This window comes from Carassius auratus, chromosome 8 (assembly GCF_003368295.1).
Source record: "Carassius auratus strain Wakin chromosome 8, ASM336829v1, whole genome shotgun sequence".
NCBI classification, from domain to species: Eukaryota; Metazoa; Chordata; class Actinopteri; order Cypriniformes; family Cyprinidae; genus Carassius; species Carassius auratus.
The window spans coordinates 6,687,620-6,707,908 of record NC_039250.1 but is presented as its reverse complement, the minus strand read 5'-3'; the positions used below and the strand labels follow the sequence as shown (position 1 = coordinate 6,707,908).

The 20,289-nt window shown below is 37.9% G+C and overlaps 1 protein-coding gene across 1 annotated transcript; it reads left to right on the top strand.

Moving 5' to 3' along the window:
- The first annotated feature begins 4,863 nt into the window (after window positions 1–4,863).
- On the top strand, window positions 4,864–15,256 carry LOC113107119 (BEN domain-containing protein 5-like). The gene is made up of 6 exons (XM_026269362.1): window positions 4,864–5,185; window positions 6,769–6,890; window positions 9,289–9,661; window positions 10,950–11,098; window positions 13,617–13,830; window positions 14,095–15,256. The coding sequence occupies exons 1-6, from the start codon at window positions 5,017–5,019 to the stop codon at window positions 14,289–14,291; spliced, it is 1,224 nt and encodes a 407-aa protein (XP_026125147.1). The 5' UTR covers window positions 4,864–5,016; the 3' UTR covers window positions 14,292–15,256.
- Window positions 15,257–20,289: the final 5,033 nt, after the last annotated feature.

Sequence of the window (20,289 nt, the reverse complement as noted above, 5' to 3'; positions counted from 1 at the left end):
CAAATAATTTTTATATATTTTTTTATATTTATATTTTCATTGTCTGGCTGTCTCGGACTTGGGTATGGAGTTAAAGGTTAAGAACTTTTTCGCTAGTATTCTATCACATTGTGAGCACCTTTTGTTGTTTTCTCATGGTAACTGATAGAGCGTTTGGACACGGAAGCACTGCTACATGACGTCAGACTTAACAAGCGAATAGAAAGCTTGACATGTCTGCTTTAACAAGTTCCACCGAAAACAAATATTCTGTGATAAAGTAATCCATATGAAAACAACGCGATCTCTGTTTTTCACGTCTCCCTTCATTATATCTAATGTGACTGCGCTGAACGCTCTATTCAGATTCTAATGTTTCAAACTGAAGTGCGCAGCTTGAATACGCCCACACAGAAGAAAAAGCAGCGAGACTGTTCTTCAAGTTTTTTTTTTATCTTACTGTTTGTTTCGCGGTGAGAGGAATAAGACATTTATTTGTTTACTTGTACTAGTTTTCACATAACGTGTGTAAAGATTTTACTAGTTAGACTTTTTCCAAAGACTTTTTCCAAACTATAATTCCTGACTAAATGTATAATCAAGTGAAATACTGTATTATGAAGTTTCAGTAATAATATACAATACTATACTATTCAAAAGCTTGATGTAAATAATAGAAATGAAACAAATAAATGTAACTGTAACAAATGTAACAAACAATGCTGTTCTTTCAATTTATCCCCCCTAAAAAAACTGAAAAATATTATCAGCTCTTTTCAACATTAATAATAATAAATGATAATAATAATAACAATAATTGTTTTTTGTAGAAAATAAGATTGTTAAAAGGATTTCTGAAGGATTGTGTGACTGGAGTAATGATGCAAAAAAAAAAGCTTTGATTGTTCCTAATAAACTGTTTAACTGCTCCCCCAAGTGGATATTAAATTATGATGTGGGATAATTAAATATATTCTAAAAAAACTACAAACATAAAATTATATAGATTTATTTTGTCCTCACATTCTTTCTTGTAACTGCTCCCTCACAGTGGCACACAGCTGACTTAAAGGCTCATTATGCAGCTCATTATGCAGTCAGTATTATACTTCTGACTAAACAGCTCAAGAGTGGTAACATCTGATATTACACACAATTCTGGACTTTTATTCTGGACTTTTATACACACACACACACATGTACAGGTGCAACTCAATAAATTAGAATGTCGTGGAAAAGTTCATTTATTTCAGTAATTCAGCTCAAACTGTGAATCTTGTGATTTAAATAAATTCAATGCACACAGAGTCAAGTCTTTGGTTCTTTTAATTGTGATGATTTTGGCTCACATTTAACAAAACCCACCAAATCCCAACAAATTAGAATACTTCATAAGACCAATACTTTTATTTATTTTTTTGTTTTGTTTTATGAATTGCTGGCCTTCTGGAAAGTATGTTCATTTACTGTACATGTACTCAATACTTGGTAGGGGCTCCTTTTACTTTAATTACTGCCTCAATTCGGCGTGGCATGGAGGTGATAAGTTTGTGGCACTGCTAAAGTGGTGTGGTTGCCCAGGTTTCTTTGACAGTAGCCTTCAGCTCATCTGCATTTTTTGGTCTCTTGATTCTCATTTTCCTCTTGACAATACAATAGATTATTTTTATGATGGTTATGACTGACAGCTTATGAAAAGTAAAAATTAATTATCTAAAAAATAATAATAATATTTTCTCAAAGATCAATTAAAAAAGATTTACAAACAGAAATGTTCAAGATCTCCAAAGGAGGTTTAATTATACACTCAATACTTGGTTGAGGCTCCCTTTGCACAAATTACTGCTTCAGTGCTGCGTGGCATGGAGGTGATCAGCCTGTGGCATTGCTGAGGCGTTCTTGAAGCCTAGGTTACATTAGCCGCGCTTCCACTGTCGAGCTTAAAGCGGGCGTGCTAGTGCATGCCAGGGCATGCCAGTTTCTCCACGTCTGGAGAGCCTCAGCACCGCAGATCATTTCAGAAAAATAACAGCTATAACACCAGCATTAAAGACTTTTTAAAATAAGTTGAGCTCAAAACTTACCTTCAGTCAGCAGCGAGTGTTTGAAATAATTTGATCCGATGTGGATTATAATAACCATACAAGGCAGAAATCTTTATAAGCGATGTAAAGACTATGCACGCTAGACATTAACATTACCACAGTAAGCATGGTAAATGTGACCATTTAAAGACATCAGCTTCTTATTCTCTATCACAATCGTATATTTATTTAGTAACTTATATTATCTGTCATAAGTCTCGTCTCGAGAGTTTAGCTCCACGTATCATAAAAAATATAATAATGGTTTTTGTTCGGGAGCTTTTATAAAAATAGAGATATTATCATTCAGTCTAAATGTGACGTATAGGCGACTGTGGCTACAAATAAACAGAAACAGACTCGACTGAATAAGCAGGTTATTTTCATAATCATTAAATATAAATAAATAAAATAGAAATAAATTTTTTTTGATTAATTTTGAGTCCTGATATTATCCTGAATTTATTAATTATGATCAATGTATCGCTTATTCTATAGTAAAACATAGATGCTTTTGAATTTGAATATTTAACAAAGCATGCAAACAAACGGACGCTTTTATCATGTTCGTTTTGTGATTGCGCATGTTCCAGTGACTTATTTCTTAGTTTTCTGATAACTTCTCATTGTTGGTGAAATGATGAGGCTGCCTGATGTTGTTCCTGAGAGGTGTGTAAAGTGCGAGTTTTAGTGAAGCGCAGCAGAGCTTCTGGCTCGACTGTGGAAATGCTATTCTGGCCTCATTGTTGCTGGCCCTAGGCTATTAGCCCGTTTTAAGCCCGGACTCGGACTGGCCGACAGTGGAAATGTGGCTTTTGATACTGCCCTTCAGCTCCTCTGTATTATTTATCAGATGTTACTTATCTTCCTCTTCACAGTACCCTATAGACTCTCTGTGAGGTTCAGGTCAGGTGAGTTGGCTGGACAATCAAGCACAGTAATATCATGGTCAGTAAACCGCTTGGTGGTTTTGGCACTGTGGGCAGGTGGTAAAGTCCTGCTGCAAAATGAAATCAGCATCTCCATAAAGCTTGTCAGCAGATGGAAGCATAAAGTGCTCCAAAATCTACTGGTAGATGGCTGTACTGACTTTTGGCATCATAAAACACAATGGACCAACACCAGCAGACGTCACGGCTCCTCCAAATTATCACTGACTTCGGAAACTTCACACTTTCTTTTCCTGAAGACATCTGAGTGTGGTGACTCTTGATGTTTTGACTCTAGCTTCCGTCTACTCCTTGTGATACTCTCTCAAGTTCTTGAATCAGCTTTTCCTTACAATCTTCCCAAGGCTGTGGTCATCCCTATTGCTTGTGCACCTTTTTCTACTGCGCTTTTTCCTTCCAGTCAACTTTCTATGAATATATTTTGATACAGCACTCTGTGAACAGCCAGCCCTTTCAGCAATGACCTTCTGTGGCTTACCCTCCTTGTGGAGGGTGTTGATGATTGTCTTCTGGAAAACTGTCAAGTCAGTAGTCTTTCCCATAATTGTGATTGCATGTTCTAAACTAGCCCAAGACGTACCCAGTATTTATACTGAAAATTAATCAAACTAATCAAGCTCAAAATGCAATATTCTATTTTTTTTTAGATACTGAATTTGGAATTTTCCTAAGCTGTAAGTCTTAACCATCAGAATTAAAACAAAAAACTCTTGAAATATTTCAGTTTGTGGGCAATGAACCTACAATATAATAAAGTTTGCTCTTTTTTTGTTTTATTAAATTCCAAAAAAATAAAGACCTTTTCCATTATATTCCATTTTTTTAGATGCACCTGTATAATACTGTCCATAATTAATAGTATTTTGAACCATTCCATACACTTTGAATATAATATTTATTTATTTGTTTGTGGGAGCAATTGTTGTATATATATATATACGTGTGTGTGTGTGTGTGTGTGTGTGTGTGTGGTTATTTTTTCTTTCATTGCTTGAATTATAAGAGCATTCTGACTGCATTACAATGGGTTTCATCACGCAGTGAATGCTTCTGGACTTCTGTTTGTTTACTTGTCAAACTTTTTTTGTTGACATACCTGTCAGCTCTCCTATAGTCTATCAGTCCCTTAAAGTTACACATTCAGCACAATGACATTATGTCAGGGGAATGTCTTTAAATTCTGATCAAGGAAAAATCGTACCATTTATTGTCTTCTTTTTATCCATTTTGCATGTTAAATGATGGAAACTTGCTGCTGTTTGTAACAATACCGAGTTTTGATTGGCCAATTACCTTTATTTATTTTGTGAATTATCATAAGTAGAGCATTTGTACATTTAATTTGCACAGCTGTTTAGAAGTCTCTTTAAGAAATCTGCCACAACACAAAGGATTCTGGGTGACTAGAAGAGCTACACTTTGATAAAGTTACAATTATATAACAGTTCTAGTCATTAAATCTGATACATTTGTCTGTAAATTAGGAAAAAAAAATGATATTGCAAACCTGTATGATACCAGTCATTACTTTTTAGCAATTTAACTGGATTTTACAACAACAACTGATCGTTTATTTACATATTTGTATTATAATAATTATGAAACTCCCTCTGGAGTTTAAATGTATCATTTCAGAAATAGGAATTATTATTATGGTGATTAATGGTGATGATTATATACTATCCTGTTTTATACTATAACCGCAATGATTATTGGCATTATTAATATTTCTCTATTACAATTTATTTATTTTGATAATTAACGGCAAACGACATTTTAACCCCCAAAATAAACATCTCGTCACATCTGTTTTGATTTGTACAGTCTGTGGCGACCAGGCTCTGCATTTCCTCAACTGTTACGCACCAGCCAGACAGAAGCAATCGATCGCAGAGGCCACCCCACGGTCTCCCCCCTCTTTGTGTTTATGTGTTTTTTAATATCTTTTTTGAGGGAAACTGTCAAGCCCTATCCCAAAGAACAGGGACCAAAGAGCAAAAATAATGTACGCTTTCGTGCGTTTCTTGGAGGACGATATGTGCTACGCGTTACCTGTGTCAGACGTGAAAGATTTCCAGCCCGTGCACAAAAGAGATTTTGATGATCAGAAGGTGTATGTGGTGCTGAGAGGCGCAGGCCAGCCTGCTAAAGCACACATCCTCGCCCTGGCAGGTAAGTTCTGCTTTTCTCTTCTTATTAACTAACGTTATAATAATAACCTCCATAAATAAAAGTAACACGCATGCTACGCTATATAAAAGCTTAACGGATGAACTGAAATGCCATGCAACTTTGACATAAATCATTTTCTCATTTGCATGTACATGAAACATCATCTGTGAAGCATTATATTATATTTATGGCGTAATATGAAAAGTTACCACACAAATTATCATTTTAATTTGACATAAGCTGCATTAACATGCTTTAACACGCATGAATTGGGGTGTTAAGAGAAGATTAATGATGTAACCTTAGTGTTTTGATGTGATAAATGGATGCAGACGAAGAATATGTCATAGGTTTGATGTCTTCTTGATTGTTCTGATGTTTTTAGCTAATCGTGATTGCGGGGTTTGTGTTACAGAGAGATATAATAGTGTCTGTGCTTGACAAGCCCAGTAATCTGAATATAAACTAAAGGAAATGGGTGTCGGAAACGTCTGAATAAGTTGGTAAAAGTAGAAACGAAAGATAAGAGGGGTTTAAAGCAGAGAGAGGCTCGGGATGCTAAGCGACTGTTAGCCTACAGCTGCTAGCACTTCCTTCATTTATCGGCGGTGCATAAGAGCTTAAACGCGAATAAAACCACTGTAACAGTCTTTTTTAATTGAAAAAGATACGGGAAAGCAGATACGATAACCTAAAAGTTAACGGTTTGAATTTTAACGGTTTGTTTATTTTAGCTCTAGCAGCTAGGTTACTGTCATCACATTAGCTAGCCAGGTAAGGCATATTTTATGTCGTTTTATATTTTTACGCCCCTCAGTTTGCTTGAAAGCTTACGTCGGCATATTATACTGTTAAATTATAACTTGTCAGAGTATTATGTGTGGTTTAAATCAGTGCTGGTGGCACATCTGTTATCATGTGACACTTCCTGCTTCAGCTCAAGTTGTAAAAACCTCCAACCACTTTCACTCTTGCCACTCTTCAACCAGGTCTATTTAGATACATTACTAATCTACATGTGTGGCTTACAACCCTGATCTCGTTAGGGACAGAAGTCTGGAGTCCACAGTACAGCTTTTAAATCAGTTGCTTTAATTTAAGCAGTCTGCAGTCTGTTGTGGCCGACCTTGAAGCTCATCTCTCATACCTGGCCAGTGTAAAACTTTTAATACGTAGTTAGCATTCAAGATCTTAGAATGATGATTGAGGGCGTTTTCCACTTGACATGATAAGGGGTTAGGTAGGCACATTTATATAGTCCGTCTTCTCCAAGTGGCCTTGGGTACTTGACACTGCATCACACGTTGACAGCTGTGATGACCCTGCCTGTCAAAACCATATTGATGCTGCACCGTCAACGTTGCTCTGCAAAGTTAAACGCTCCATTAATAGTTTATTGCAACAATAGCTAGTCATCTGTGTCATTACAAGGTTACTGGGAAGCTTCTCCACCAAACTCATAAAATGTTTCTCTTGCTAATGTGGCCTTGTTTTAACCATATCATCATTCCAGAGCAAAGAGATTAAATACTTGCGTCTCTGACTTGTTTCCCCTCCTCTTTTTTTTTTTTTTTTTTTTTTAGAAAGCATTGAGGAATTTGAGCACAGTATTATGCAAAAGAAGATGAAAATACCCAAGATGTCGAACAGGAACACAGTTGAGAATCATTTTGGTGATGAGAGAGTGCCCCTTAGACATAAAAAGGTCAGTATGCTGGTTTTTAAGAAAGGTTTTAAGATTTGGGAGACTGTAAGACATTTGCAGGCTTGCTGTTACTGTTCTGGATTTGTAGATGGGGAACATGTGGACAGATCAGGAATGGCTCAACAGGGATTTTCTGCTGATATTAAGAATGTATTTTATATTCTGCAAGCAAAACAAGACAAAACACTAAAACATGTTTTGACGCTTACAGAATTTGTCTTGACATTTCAAATGTTTTGAAGCCTGTTTTGTTTAATCTGGCAGTTTTAGCTAGATATTAGACAGGCCATGTGTTTCACTCTTGGGTTTGTTGTTTTTTTTTTAATGCCATGTCGTCTTAATTGTACAGTCCATTAAGTTTACAACTCACTTTTGTGTGCTCTTGCAGTTCACACCCTAATTACTTAGTGTGTTTATAATTTAAGTGAGTTGATGATTTTGGCTCACATTTAACAAAAACCCACCAATTCACTATCTCATCAAATTAGAATACTTCATAAAACCAATAAAGAAAACATTTATAGTGAATAGTTGGCCTTCAGGAAAATGCGTTCATTTACTGTACATGTACTCAATACTTGGTAGGGGCTCCTTTTGCTTTAATTACTTCCTCAATTCGGCGTGGCATGGAGGTGATCAGTTTGTGGCACTGCTGAGGTGGTATGGATGCCCAGGTTTATTTGACAGTGGCCTTCAGCTCATCTGCATTTTTTGGTCTCTTGTTTCTCATTTTCCTCTTGACAATACCCCATAGATTCTCTATGAGGTTCAGGTCTGGTGATTTTACTGGCCAGTCAAGCACACCAACACCATGGTCATTTAACCAACTTTTGGTGCTTTTGGAAGTATGCGCAGGTGCCAAATCCTGCTGGAAAATGAAACCAGCATCTTCAAAAAACTGCTCAGCAGAAGGAAGCATGAAGTGCTCCAAAATTTCTTGCTAAATGGGTGCAGTGACTTTGGTTTTCAAAAAACACAATGAACCAACACCAGCAGATGACATTGCACCCCAAATAATCACAGACTGGAAACTTAACACTGGACTTCAAGCAACTTGGGCTGTGAGCTTCACCACCCTTCCTCAAGACTCTAGGACCTTGGTTTCCAAATTAAATACAAAACTTGCTCTCATGTGAAAAGAGGACTTTGGACTTTTGGGCAACAGTCCAGTTCTTCTTCTCCTTAGCCCAGGTAAGACGCCTCTGACGTTGTCTGTGGTTCAGGAGTGGCTTAACAAGAGGAATACAACAACTGTAGCCAAATTCCTTGACACATCTCTATGCCTTGACCCCAGCCTCAGTCCATTCCTTGTGAAATTCACTCAAGTTCTTGAATCCAATTTGCTTGACAATCCTCATAAGGCTGCGGTTCTCTTGGTTGTGCATCTTTTTCTTCCATACTTTTTCCTTTCACTCAACTTTGTTAACATGCTTGGATACAGCACTCTGTGAACAGCCAGCTTCTTTGGTAATGCATGTTTGTGGCTTACCCTCCTTGTGAAGGGTGTCAATGATTGTCTTGTGGACAACTGTCAGATCAGCAGTCTTCCCCATGATTGTGTAGCCTACTGAACCAAACTTGGAAACCATTTTGAAGGCTCAGGAAACCTTTGCAGGTGTTTTGAGTTGATTAGCTGATTGCATGTCACCATATTCTAATTTCTTGAGATTTTATGTGAATTTGTGGGTTTTTTGTTAAATGTAAACCAAAATCATCGCAATTAAAAGAACCAAAGACTTAAACTACTTTAGTCTGTGTGCATTGAATTTATTTAATAAACGAGTTTCACAATTTGAGTTGAATTACTGAAATAAGTTAACTTTTCCACGACATTCAAATTTATTGAGATGCAACTGTAAAAGGAAAGTCACACTAGATGTGTTCCTCCATTCATACCCATGTGAATGCAAGCATAAAAGTACGATTTTGTGTACTCAAGTTCAATTTATGAACTCTGCCCTACATATTTGGATATTGGAAACAGATTTGATCTAAACATCAAAGTTGGACCTCATCACTTAATGTTAACATTTTAAACCAGTGGGGAAAGTGGAGTAGATTATTTGTTATTTATAACCTATATTAATACATTTAAAAAGATATATACACCCACATTAAAACAAAACAAAACTTTGAGCTACAAGCGAGAAGCTGTTTGGAGAGTCATGTGTCCATGCATTCATGCGACGTCACAGTGCTGCGCTGTTCATTTTCAATGAATTTAAAAGAACAGAAATCAAGGAAATTTAGATTACAAATTAAACAAGCTCTTTAAAATTCTCATTAGGTGTGTGAATTAACTTATCTCGGGAGAAAGGTAGATAGATATCCAAAAGATAATATTATATTTTTATTTACTTGTATGCAATTGGTCAAGATGGTGAATGTTGTGATGCAGGTCCAGTCGCATGAACAACAGAGGGCCAGTTCCAACTCCTCAAAGAGCCTGGCTGCTGTGGTAGCACGGCTGGAGAGGAACGCCGTCAACTCCTGCACTGAGGGAGAGGAACTGGACAGACTCACAACAGAGGAAGAAGAAGAGCAGGACGAGGCCGTGGTGCCTCGTGTACTGTATGAGGAGCTGGTGCACAGCTACAGGCAGCAGGAAGAGGAAATGAGACGCCTGCAGCAGGAACTGGAGCGCACACGCAGGCAGCTGCTGCAGCAGGCCAAGAAGCTCAAGGAGTATGGCAGTCTGCTGACCGAAGTCAAGGAGCTGCGTGATTTCAATCGACGCCTACAGGACGTCCTTCTCATGAGGCTTGGCAGCGGTAAGATTTGCATGAATCATACGTATCGTATGAATCATAAGGCACTCTTGACATTCTAAAGGCCTGTTCACACCAATCCTGATGTAATGATACAGTATGCCCATGTAAAATATTTGTACTAAACTCGTTGAACAGATCTAATGCAGAATTTTGATTGTTTGCTAAATTGAAGGAATTCATTGTTTTGATTAAAACCAAACCTTAAAATGTATCCGTATAGTAAATTCTTACTGAACCGTTTCAAACATGGCTCATCCAATCAGAACTTAATGTCAGAATTATCTGTTTTGCTTTGCAATCCAGTCTAGCTTGTTAGCATTTTTTCACTTCATAGAAAAGCAGCAATGGTTAGTCAACTTTAAGTAGGTAATAGTGAGTGTCAGTGACGATCAAGGACTTACTGTATGTTCAGACAGCCATTTAAATGTGCTCTTTTGTAATTTTTAGGTTGCCAATTAAATTTTCATCATTTGATTAATTTGATAATTGTTTAGCATACCAATTACTTAATTAATATTATGCATATCAAGTAATTAAGTCATGTAATTTTGTTATTAATTAATCAACTTAATCGCACGCAAAAAGTGACTTTAAAAGTAAATTTCTTCTATTATATTGTAATTTTATATTATTAAATACAAGTCTATCATCCTGCAGTCCACAGCAATCTGTTTCGCAGTCTACAAAACATGTTTTTGGCATCCTTTTGCACAATTTTTTTACCTTACAATTTTTTTTGCATCTTAATTAATTGTACTAAGTTAGCATATTGAATTGGAAGCCATATAAATTTAAAATTTTTAATGGTTTTCCACATAGTCCTGAGTTGCTGCTTAAAGAGGACATGGTGTCCAGAGCGCTCAGGCCAGTATCCCGGCCAGCTGCTGCGCCTTTGTGTGTGTGTTTGGGGGGAACAGACTGTGGTCTGGAGCAAGCTGGTGGAGCAGGCTGTAGATTAGACCGGCCAGGGTTCTTTAGGGTCAGACGTGCAGTGCACTGACCGATATTAAAACTCAACAGATACATTAGAGCTTAGTGCGGCCAGCCACCAAGCCAGCTTACTGAGCTAAAATGACCCGGTTGTCTTGAGGCACGGGAGAGCCATGTTTCAGGCAGCGCTCCAAAGGGAGCGGGCCAGGTCTTACTGAGGCCACACTGAACTGAATTCAAAACTGTCATTAGAGAACGGGGAACTTCTGCCATCAACACTTTCTCAGGATTACAATCATCTTTCTCCTGTTAAATTGTGCTTCACTGAATGGTGAGTGTTTTGCTTTGCTTCATACAGAGCCGATGCATGACAATGGCACACAGACAATCAAAGCAGAGGTGGTGGAGCCGATCAGTGAACCACAGGAGGTGTGTCAAGAGGAAGCCAACACTAGCTCCACCCACTCCCCATCCCCGAGAACCGTCTACACCTTCAATGATGGAAAAGTATGTAGTCCTGTGCGTCTTTTTCAAACATCCCAAAAATTAATGACACCCAATCTTCATTCTAGCCTTTTTAGCAAAAAAAAGAAATCTTACAAAAGATTTTTATTTCAGCTGTTAAATCAAAAATTCTGAAAAAAAAAAAAAAATCACTATATCACCATAAATATTAAGCAGCACAAGTGTTTTCAACATCTTACTGACCCCAAACTTTTGAACGGTAGTATATATTATGTATAACTAACACCTCATTCATTATATTTGTTTAATAACAGCATGTCGGTTGTGATGAGACCTTCCAAAGTTATGGTCATCTTGATTTTTATTGAACGGATTCATTTTTTATTTATGGAAGAAATGTGACTTGACTTCAGTCATTAGTTCAATGCCGACAGGATTCCAGCTACTCTATAACTGTTGAATAAGCAAGACTTTGCGGATGCTCCTCGTGTTAGCGCAATTCAGTGTTTCTTTAAATGTTTTGTAGTGGTGTTTGGTTTGTCTAATTGACTAGCGAAATCCCTTCCACAACCTTCCCCCTGTCAGTCTCAAAGGGCCTTTTAACCAGAACGCTTGCTGTGATTTTGAGCCCTGTTAGCAGACATCGGGTCCGCATTTTGCGTTCCTCCGCCTGCCTCGCATGACAGGAGGGAATTTGTGTTACATGCTGAAAGGGTTCTCAGTTCAAGCGTGAAGAACAAAAGCAAATTAGGCCCTTACACATACGCACACATATCCGGCATTAATTATTTGTACCACAGGAATTTCCCTGAGTGACAGGTAGCCGTAGAAAGGCAAATCTCCTCTAAGTTAAGAGCAGTGAAAAGCTTGTCTGCTGGACCAGGGCCTAAAGCACATTAGCTGCATTGGGGAAAAGCCACTGGATCCGAGCCTGAAGACTGCTCAGGGTGACAAAGCAGAAGGCACATTACCTCAGCTGTTACTCACCAGCTGCCCATCAATCCACCTGATGGCTTGTTGGGCTGTGTCCTCCACAGTGTGGCTTAAAGTCAACACTCTGGTCTGGCATCTGTCAAAATACATTACTGCATTTAATGAACCCAGACACCTCACCACTGAATTTAAGTGTGACGCATGTCTCATATGTGGTGATCGGTACCTAGATCTCAGAGGGTATGTGGAAGTGTTAAGTGTTGTTGTGTTGCATACCACAAAACACCAGAAACTTCACTGAACAGGGTTCCTACAGTCATGGAAAATTTGTCAAAGTAATTACTATTATATATATATATATATATATTTTTTTTATTTTTTTTATTTTTTTTTGGTTATGCTTTGCTATAAAATATTTCATCAGCTAATTATCGTTCCTGAGTAGAGTAAGACCTGGCTTGCAAACACATAAAAAGGTCAAGGAAATTCATTTGTCAAAATATTTTTTATTTTTTATTTTTTTTTACATGCATGTACTTATTTAAAGTAATAGAGGTCATAATAAATGCATTATATTATATATATATATATATATATATATATATATATATATATATATAATTTTTTTTTTTTTTTTTTTTTTTTTTTTATCCTGTTCAAACATTGACATATGTATGGTTTATACTACTTGCTCCCTCCTCAAGTATCTATCTATCTATCTATCTGACTGTATTTATCTGTTTTTTTATAGGATTTTTTTTTTTTTAATTTGTCAAACATATTTCAGTTTTAGTAAAGTTTATGTAAACTTAGGAGCACAACTGCACTACATGCAACACAAACAGCTGTCAACAAGCTTAAATCTGAATCACATAGTAGGGCTGAACGATATATCGTTATCGTATCTATATCTATATCAATATCAATATCAATAAATAAGAAATATTGCTGACTTGTGCGTTTCCAGCTGTCTTTTTACGTTCGTCCGTTATTTGACGTTGAAAAAGGAAACCTTTTTTTTTTTTTTTTTAAGACATGGAAAATCGATTCAATTAAAACTTTTGTCTTAAAAATCGAAAAAGATATTTTCACAAAAGTGAAAGCACTAGCTCTGAGCGCGCCTGTCTCTGGCCGCCCCCCAGCCCCCCCTGTTCCAACGTCTATGAACACTGTACAGAGACAGCGGATAAATTAGAAAGAAAGAAATGAGTGCGGGAGATAATGCGGCCGGTGGCAGTGCAGAATCTGACTTGGTGCCAAAACTTAAATCATCTTCCATAATTTGGAAGTATTTTGGATTCAGAAAAGACGATGTAAACCAGAGTGACGTGTTGTGCAGGTCGTGCTTAGCAAAAGAACACGTATTCATATCATATCGATATCGAGATATCTGGCATGAAAATCGAGATATGGAATTTTGTCCATATCGTTCAGCCCTTTCACATAGAATATTGCATTTCATCCATAAACAGAGCTGTTTAATTCATTGCGAAGGGAAAGCTACCATGTCTCAGACACACTTAGGGGAATAGGTCACATGGCACTGAAGTGGCAGAATGTGAAAGCAAAATCTTGTCAGTGACCGTTGTGTATGCTGCATATTTGAAGAAGAGTCTGTCTCTTGCAGGTGCACTTGGGTGGAGGGATTTGGGTGGAGGAGGAGAAGTGGCACCAGCTACAACGGACACAGGGAGACTCAAAATTCACCAAAAATCTGGCGGTGATGATCTGGGGCACAGAAACCCTGAAGAACCGCAGCGTGACTGGTGTCGCTACGAAGAAGAAGAAAGACGCCCTGCCTAAACCACCGCTCTCACCGAGCAAGCTCAAAATTGTTCGAGGTAAACACACTGTCTTTAAAAAATTAGTTATTAGAATTAGGTTGGGGTTGTATTTCTAGTTCTGCTGATAGAAGTTATTGTAGAACAAATTTTAGCTTCCAAAAAAAATTTTTATATCATAGAAACAACTAATATGGTACTTAAAACTTAATTTAAAGAAGTTAAACTTAAGTATAAAAAAATGTACGGGGGGGAAAAACATCAAATTACAAGTAATTTTTTCTGTTTTCTTGGTTAATTTCTAGTCTTAATATTTCATTCCAGAGTGTCTGTATGACCGTGTATCTCAAGAAACAGCTGACAGTGCGGAGATCACCCAGCGGTTATCCAAAGTGAACAAATACATCTGCGAAAAGATCATGGATATCAACAAATCTATCAAGAACGAGGAACGGCGAGAGTCCAAGCTTCTCATCCAGCAGACGGTGAAGATGGAGAACTTCCCCTACGACGGTCTGTAGGGGGTGCTGAAGTTGTCACCATAGCTCATTCTACTCCTCAAGGACTTCTGGTGGAGAAGGTGCACGTAATCAACGACGCTGCCAGTTGAGATTTCCACTGATGCCCTCCCGAGACCTCTCTGTCTCCTTACTCTTGTAGACCTTGTTTTACAGCCTGTCTGACAGTTTTACCCCTCACTGCACTGCCTTAGCATGCTGGTGTGCATTCTGTGAGTGAATGGGGTGGGGTTTTTTTAAGCTTTGACGGGGTTGGATATTATGCCTAATAAGACAGGAGCGATCCTTTAAATCGTGTGCGAGAAAAATGTGTTTGGCACATCAGCTTATGTTCTGTGTCAGAACATGCCCTAATGTACTAAAGAGGTTCCCCTTCAGGAGAAGTTTTCTTGTGTCAGGAGGATGTTTGTGAGGTGTCATATATGCTGGCTTAGAGTCGGAGTCTTAAGGAGAGATAGGTCACTTCACAGGGACCATCTGCTAAAGGTACTTAACATAAAGAGTTGCACTTTTAAACAGGGTCACACCCTGCATCGTCTTAATGAACCATTGATTTAATTAATCAATCTAGGCCTAATTGTTCCTGTTAATTGCTTTCCTGAGATGACTACTGATGGTCTGTTGTTGTTTTTGATGGTTGTTAGGAGTGGAGAGGTCGCATGTAGTCAGTGGTGCTAAGCAGTTATCCAGGAAGACAGTCTAGACAGACAGATGCTTGTTGTTCACAAAAAGGTGAAATGAAAGTAAAGTTTAGACTTTATACGATCATCGGTAGACTTATGTTTGTTTTAGGCTATATACTGCCTTCAAGTCCTGTTGGGAAGTTCCTGTGGTTTAATACTTGTGATTATGGTGACGCGTTTTCAAGTAATTTACAATCCTTTCAAAAGTTTGGGGTTGGTACGATTTCTTTTCATGTTTTTGAAAGAACATACAGTAAAACAGTTAATTTCTGAAATATTATTACAATAGTGTTTTTTTTATTCTTTTTTTTTTTTTTTTTACTTTAATACATTTTAAAATGTCATTATTTCTTGTGATGGCAAAGCTGAATTTTCAGCAGCCATTACTGCAATCTTCAGTGTCACATGACCCTTCAGAAATAATTATATTATAATGATTTAGTGATCAAAAAATATGTTTACTGTTAACAATATTAATAACAATTGTGGCACTTAATATTTTTTTCAGTATTCATGAATGAATAGAAAGTAAAAAAAAAAAAAAAAATTTTTAAATATAGGTCTTAAAGTCCCCGTGAAACGGAAGTTGCAAACGGCTTTACTCCAGTGTTGTGACGTATTTCCGAGAGAAACGGAATAATAAATGAGGAAACTAGTGGGCGTGGCTTATTTTCCAACTAGCACCTGATTGGATCTAGATAAGTAGGTGTGTTCAATTGCATGAGACATGGTTCATTTCAACTCACCGTCGTCAAACTTTGTGAGGTACCAACGGTGTACACTGACGTGACAGCGTTCTCTGTTATTGACAGATATTTCAAGAACCCCATTACGTGTTCTGTCCAATTTTTCGAGTATTCGCGCGTGAAGTGCTTCGAGCACATCCGTGAACACTCTGTTATCCTTCCTTCCTCGAAATGTAATAAAATCGATCCATCTGGACCGCAACCAGGGAATTTTAGGGAAAGGGAAAAGTGTTCCGTGAGTTCTACAACCAAAAATTCACCTCCTCGCCATCTCTCCTTTCACGCGCTGTCAATGTTCGCAAACACACAGGCAGCCTGTCTACTGTCAGTTGGAGGGGCATGGTTACGGATTAAGCAGACGCCCAATTCCTCAAGCCTACGTCATCAGTGAAGGTCCTCCAATGCAGAGGGGAGGGGCATTTTCAGATTTTGATTAAAGATTATGAAGCCAAAAAATTTTTTTGTGTGGATTGATTCGCATGGATGAATTGTTCAGCACAAAACGATCAATTTAGGTGAAGAAAGTAAATATAGTCATTTTGATTTCATGTGTACTTTAAAAGTATTAATTTCTTAGTAAAAAAATTGTATCTGCCTTTGATTAGCAGTGTATAATCTAACAAAATGAATGTTTGGGTAAAATTTGTGGCCTAAAAATAAATATCCATCATTCATTTAGATTTCTCTTTACATTTCGTCTGATTCAACTCCGAAGAGAGTATTTAATGCCATATTTTGAAGTACGCTTGAATTCTTATTAGTGGGATGTCTTGTGTACAAAAGCACCAGAGTTGACGACAATGCAGTAAAAGTGACGTAAGGTATACATTAAGATTCTTGTAAACAACAAGAGCACATCCAATTTGATTTCAGTGTACTTGATGGACTAGCCATGGGACGGGAGTTATTGTATTATTGGGTCTACAGAGATGGAGACCACCTTAGACCTTTTACCAGCCATAAATTGCACTTGGGACGGAGGGTAAGTGGAAATCTGAGCTAGGCTGCAGGGCCTTTTTCCAGCTGGCAATCATTGGGAACTGTGTTCTCCGTTTTTTTAGCAAGCTGTGATTGTAATATGAGCTGATATTGCTTTAACTGCACTTTGGTGTGAGTGTGGAGAGATGCCAGGCACCGTGTGCAGATGTGGGGTAAGACTGTCAGCAGTGCTTGGGAGTTAAACATTAGCCTCATCCTTCTGGTCGCACCAACAGCAGGGTCTCTGCTCCAGCCCACCTGTAGAGGGCGCACTCATTATGGGAGGAAATAAGATATCGTGACAACTTACAATGAGCCATGCCATCCACACTTTAGTCCTTTGTCTCCCCTTGTCGTCTTTATTTTCATCATAAACAGTCTTGTCAGCGTAACGATAGAAAAAAGACCCTCTTACAGATTTGGGTTCTTGACTGTGATGCCATATCGCTTACTGTGAATTAACAGATCACCGATCTGCCACGCTAACGCCTCCCTATTTTCTTTTATTTGTTTTATTTTGCTATTTTAATCAACTATGTTTATTACTGGGGAGAAAATTTCAGTGTATATTTGGAATATATTCTCATGTTTTGGAACATTTCACCGTTTGCATCCAGGCTGCACCTTATCTCACTAAGCTTCTGGTTCAAAAGCGAGTTAGACAGTGTTGTAATTCTGTCTTTATCTTTGCTGGTTCATATATAATTTCTAATCATTTCTATTTTTACAGTGTATATGTGATGTTTCACCATTAACGTAGATCCTGGGTACTCGTATTTCTTAAAGAATGCAGGGCTCTTCACGAATACATCATCTCTAATGACAGAAACCCATATCTTAAATTGATATATATCATGGATTTTTTACCGCAGGTATCTTGATGCTTCACAAACTTCAATTTATGAATTTCACCTCACTGTGAGTCATTTGTTATGGACTATCATTTCATTTGGAGTCATTTACGTCGAGAGGCAGCCGTCACCTGCCTTTCCGTTCCGAGGAAGTCATTGTCCATCTTCGACAACGTAGCACTTTAATCCTAAGGTGGCGGGAAAAAAAACATAAAAATCTGTCAATGTTGGCTTCTTTGTTGTGATATACCCAAGCCAATTTAACACAAAAAGTCAACAAGCGTTTAACAATGCTTGTGAAAAGACGTTCACGAGAAATCGTAAATCAGCTATCAGTTTTCTGCCACTCAATTGCAGTTTAGCAGCCATTTGTTTCTCATTCTCTCGAGACTGTGAAAGCGATTCCTTTTTTCTTTCTTATAGCGACGTACCTCCAATATGTCAAGGTAATTACGGGAGAGGACAGATTGTACTAAGGTTCTTTTGTTCCACTGAATGTCTTTCTCTTCTTCAATTTTTTCTGTAGATATTTCCTGTATTGTGTGATATGTATTGCCACACTTATTGAATATTTGATGTTCCATAATGAGCGTACTTACTGTGCGGGTATACTGGAAAATGACAGCTTTAGGTGTGCAGAGGTTGAATGACAGCCAAACTTTATCATCGGTCCATGTGGTCATACTTTTTATGTGGAGATTTGCTAGTGGAATCGTTGCCTTGAAAAAGTCTACAGCATTATGTATTGCTCTTATGTTTTATTTTTTACTTTTTGTTTTGGGGGATTTTTGCCTCGCAGCTGCGCCGAGACAATTCGGGCACGGCGTTCAGATCCGAGGAAAATTAAAAAATGAAACGTTTCTTCAGTTGTGAGATCAAAGCAGTGAATCCCATCAGGGAAAATCTGATTTTTAAATACAATCATGTACAGTATTTATAGGCTACAAATGCGAAGCAGTAGCCTCGCGGAGGCTGTTTTTCTCTTCTGGGAGACTGTGGGGAGGCTAGTGCCTGTGCTTTCAGTGGCTGTGTAATAGAGGTTCTTTGCTTTGAGCTGGTCTGTGCCTCTGGAAAATGGCAAGTCAAAGCGCGGGAGGGATCAACATATCATCTCCGTTGTTCTTGGCGTATTGTCCAGGAGACGTTTTGTCATGTCAGATGAGTTCGATCTGAATATGCGTTGAGGGTTTGTGTCGTTCTGTTAAAAATAAGTGAAATTCTCAGCAACGGACAGATCGGTGTTATGAATACGAACTTGCACAAAAACGGCCCATGCTAAGGTTGTCCACAGTTATCTTTGCTAAACCAATAGGAAAGAAACAGCCGGGATATATATTTTTACCGAAAAAAAGACGGTTTTACAAGGTGTTGCTGTGCTGCCGACATCTCCATTGTTCGATATGTTGTTTTCTGTTTTGTATCAAAAGAGCATTAAGCTTTAGATAATGGATATGGCTATATTGTTCAGTTAGAAAAATCTTAAGTCATTTTTTTGTTTGTTTTATTCCTTTTGTGATGCCAAAAAAAAAAACAGTAGTATGTGGATGTTCTTGGGGAAAAATTGTTTATTGCTTTGGCCTGCTTCACTATCGTACATTCTGAGATTGTCAATCAAATGCTGAGGACCCACTCGCACGCCGCAGCAATTCCCAAAACTGCCCAGTATTCCGCTATAGCAAAAAAAAAATGCTCACCATAATTTTCATGCTCATGATTACAATTATAGGACCCTACTCAGAGTTAGTCTTATTTAACAACCAATATTCTCAGCTCTAATAGTAAAATAAATGTATTTTTGATAAAACGCAGGTTCAGGTTATTCTTAGTCGGAAAACAAGCATGCAGAGTCACAATCCTACCTCATTGCTGCTCATCGTCCGTGTTCGTAAGACAGTCTCGCTACCCTCGTACCTCCTTCAGAGATATATATCAGTCTTTATGGTATAAATTAATTTCAAATGTCATATTTTACTCCCGTAACAACTGTGTTAATGTTTCTGTGGCAGTAGATGGCGTTTCCTTGCAGTAATTAAATTTTTATCCCATTGGTGCTACAGCAGGCATGGGTTGTCTAATCTGTGTTTCTTACCTCAGATGGTGCTAATTTTTCTACTTTTCTGGAGGTTGTTCCGCTTTGCATGAATCAAACTGGTTAATGTTAATTTTATAGCAGCAGGAATTTAGGGATAAAAATAAAGCATCAGATAAAAAAATCTTAGGAATTGCATCCGGCATGTCAAGAAAGATTTAGTTTTTCATATTTCGAGTAAGACATACCTCTCTAACAAATTACCTCACATACTCTGTTCCAAATTAACAGACTATTAAAACCATGCATGCAAGATCTTTCCATGGCCATATATCTTTACAAACCTAATGCATCTACCTAAATATTACTGGGCGGTTGACTCTCACAGTAGTGTGGTCCTCAGCAGGTAATGTGAAAGTCAATCCCTCTGTAGAAATACAGTGCAACTAACATGGTAGTCTTACATTTGGTGGTGGTGATGATATTTTGCAGTATGTTAACTGTAGGGTGTTTTCTTAACTTACCAAAGTGGTTCCCTCCCAAAGAAACTCTTTGTTATTGTCATTAAGAACTGTTTGGTAACAAAGTCGCCAATTTGTGTTTGTTTAGCGACAATGGTTTCTGAAATACGGGTGTGTTGAGCACCTGCCGCTCAGCAGAACCTAAATTATTTCGTCCACGAAAATACAATCAGTCACATGTTTCCATGATATT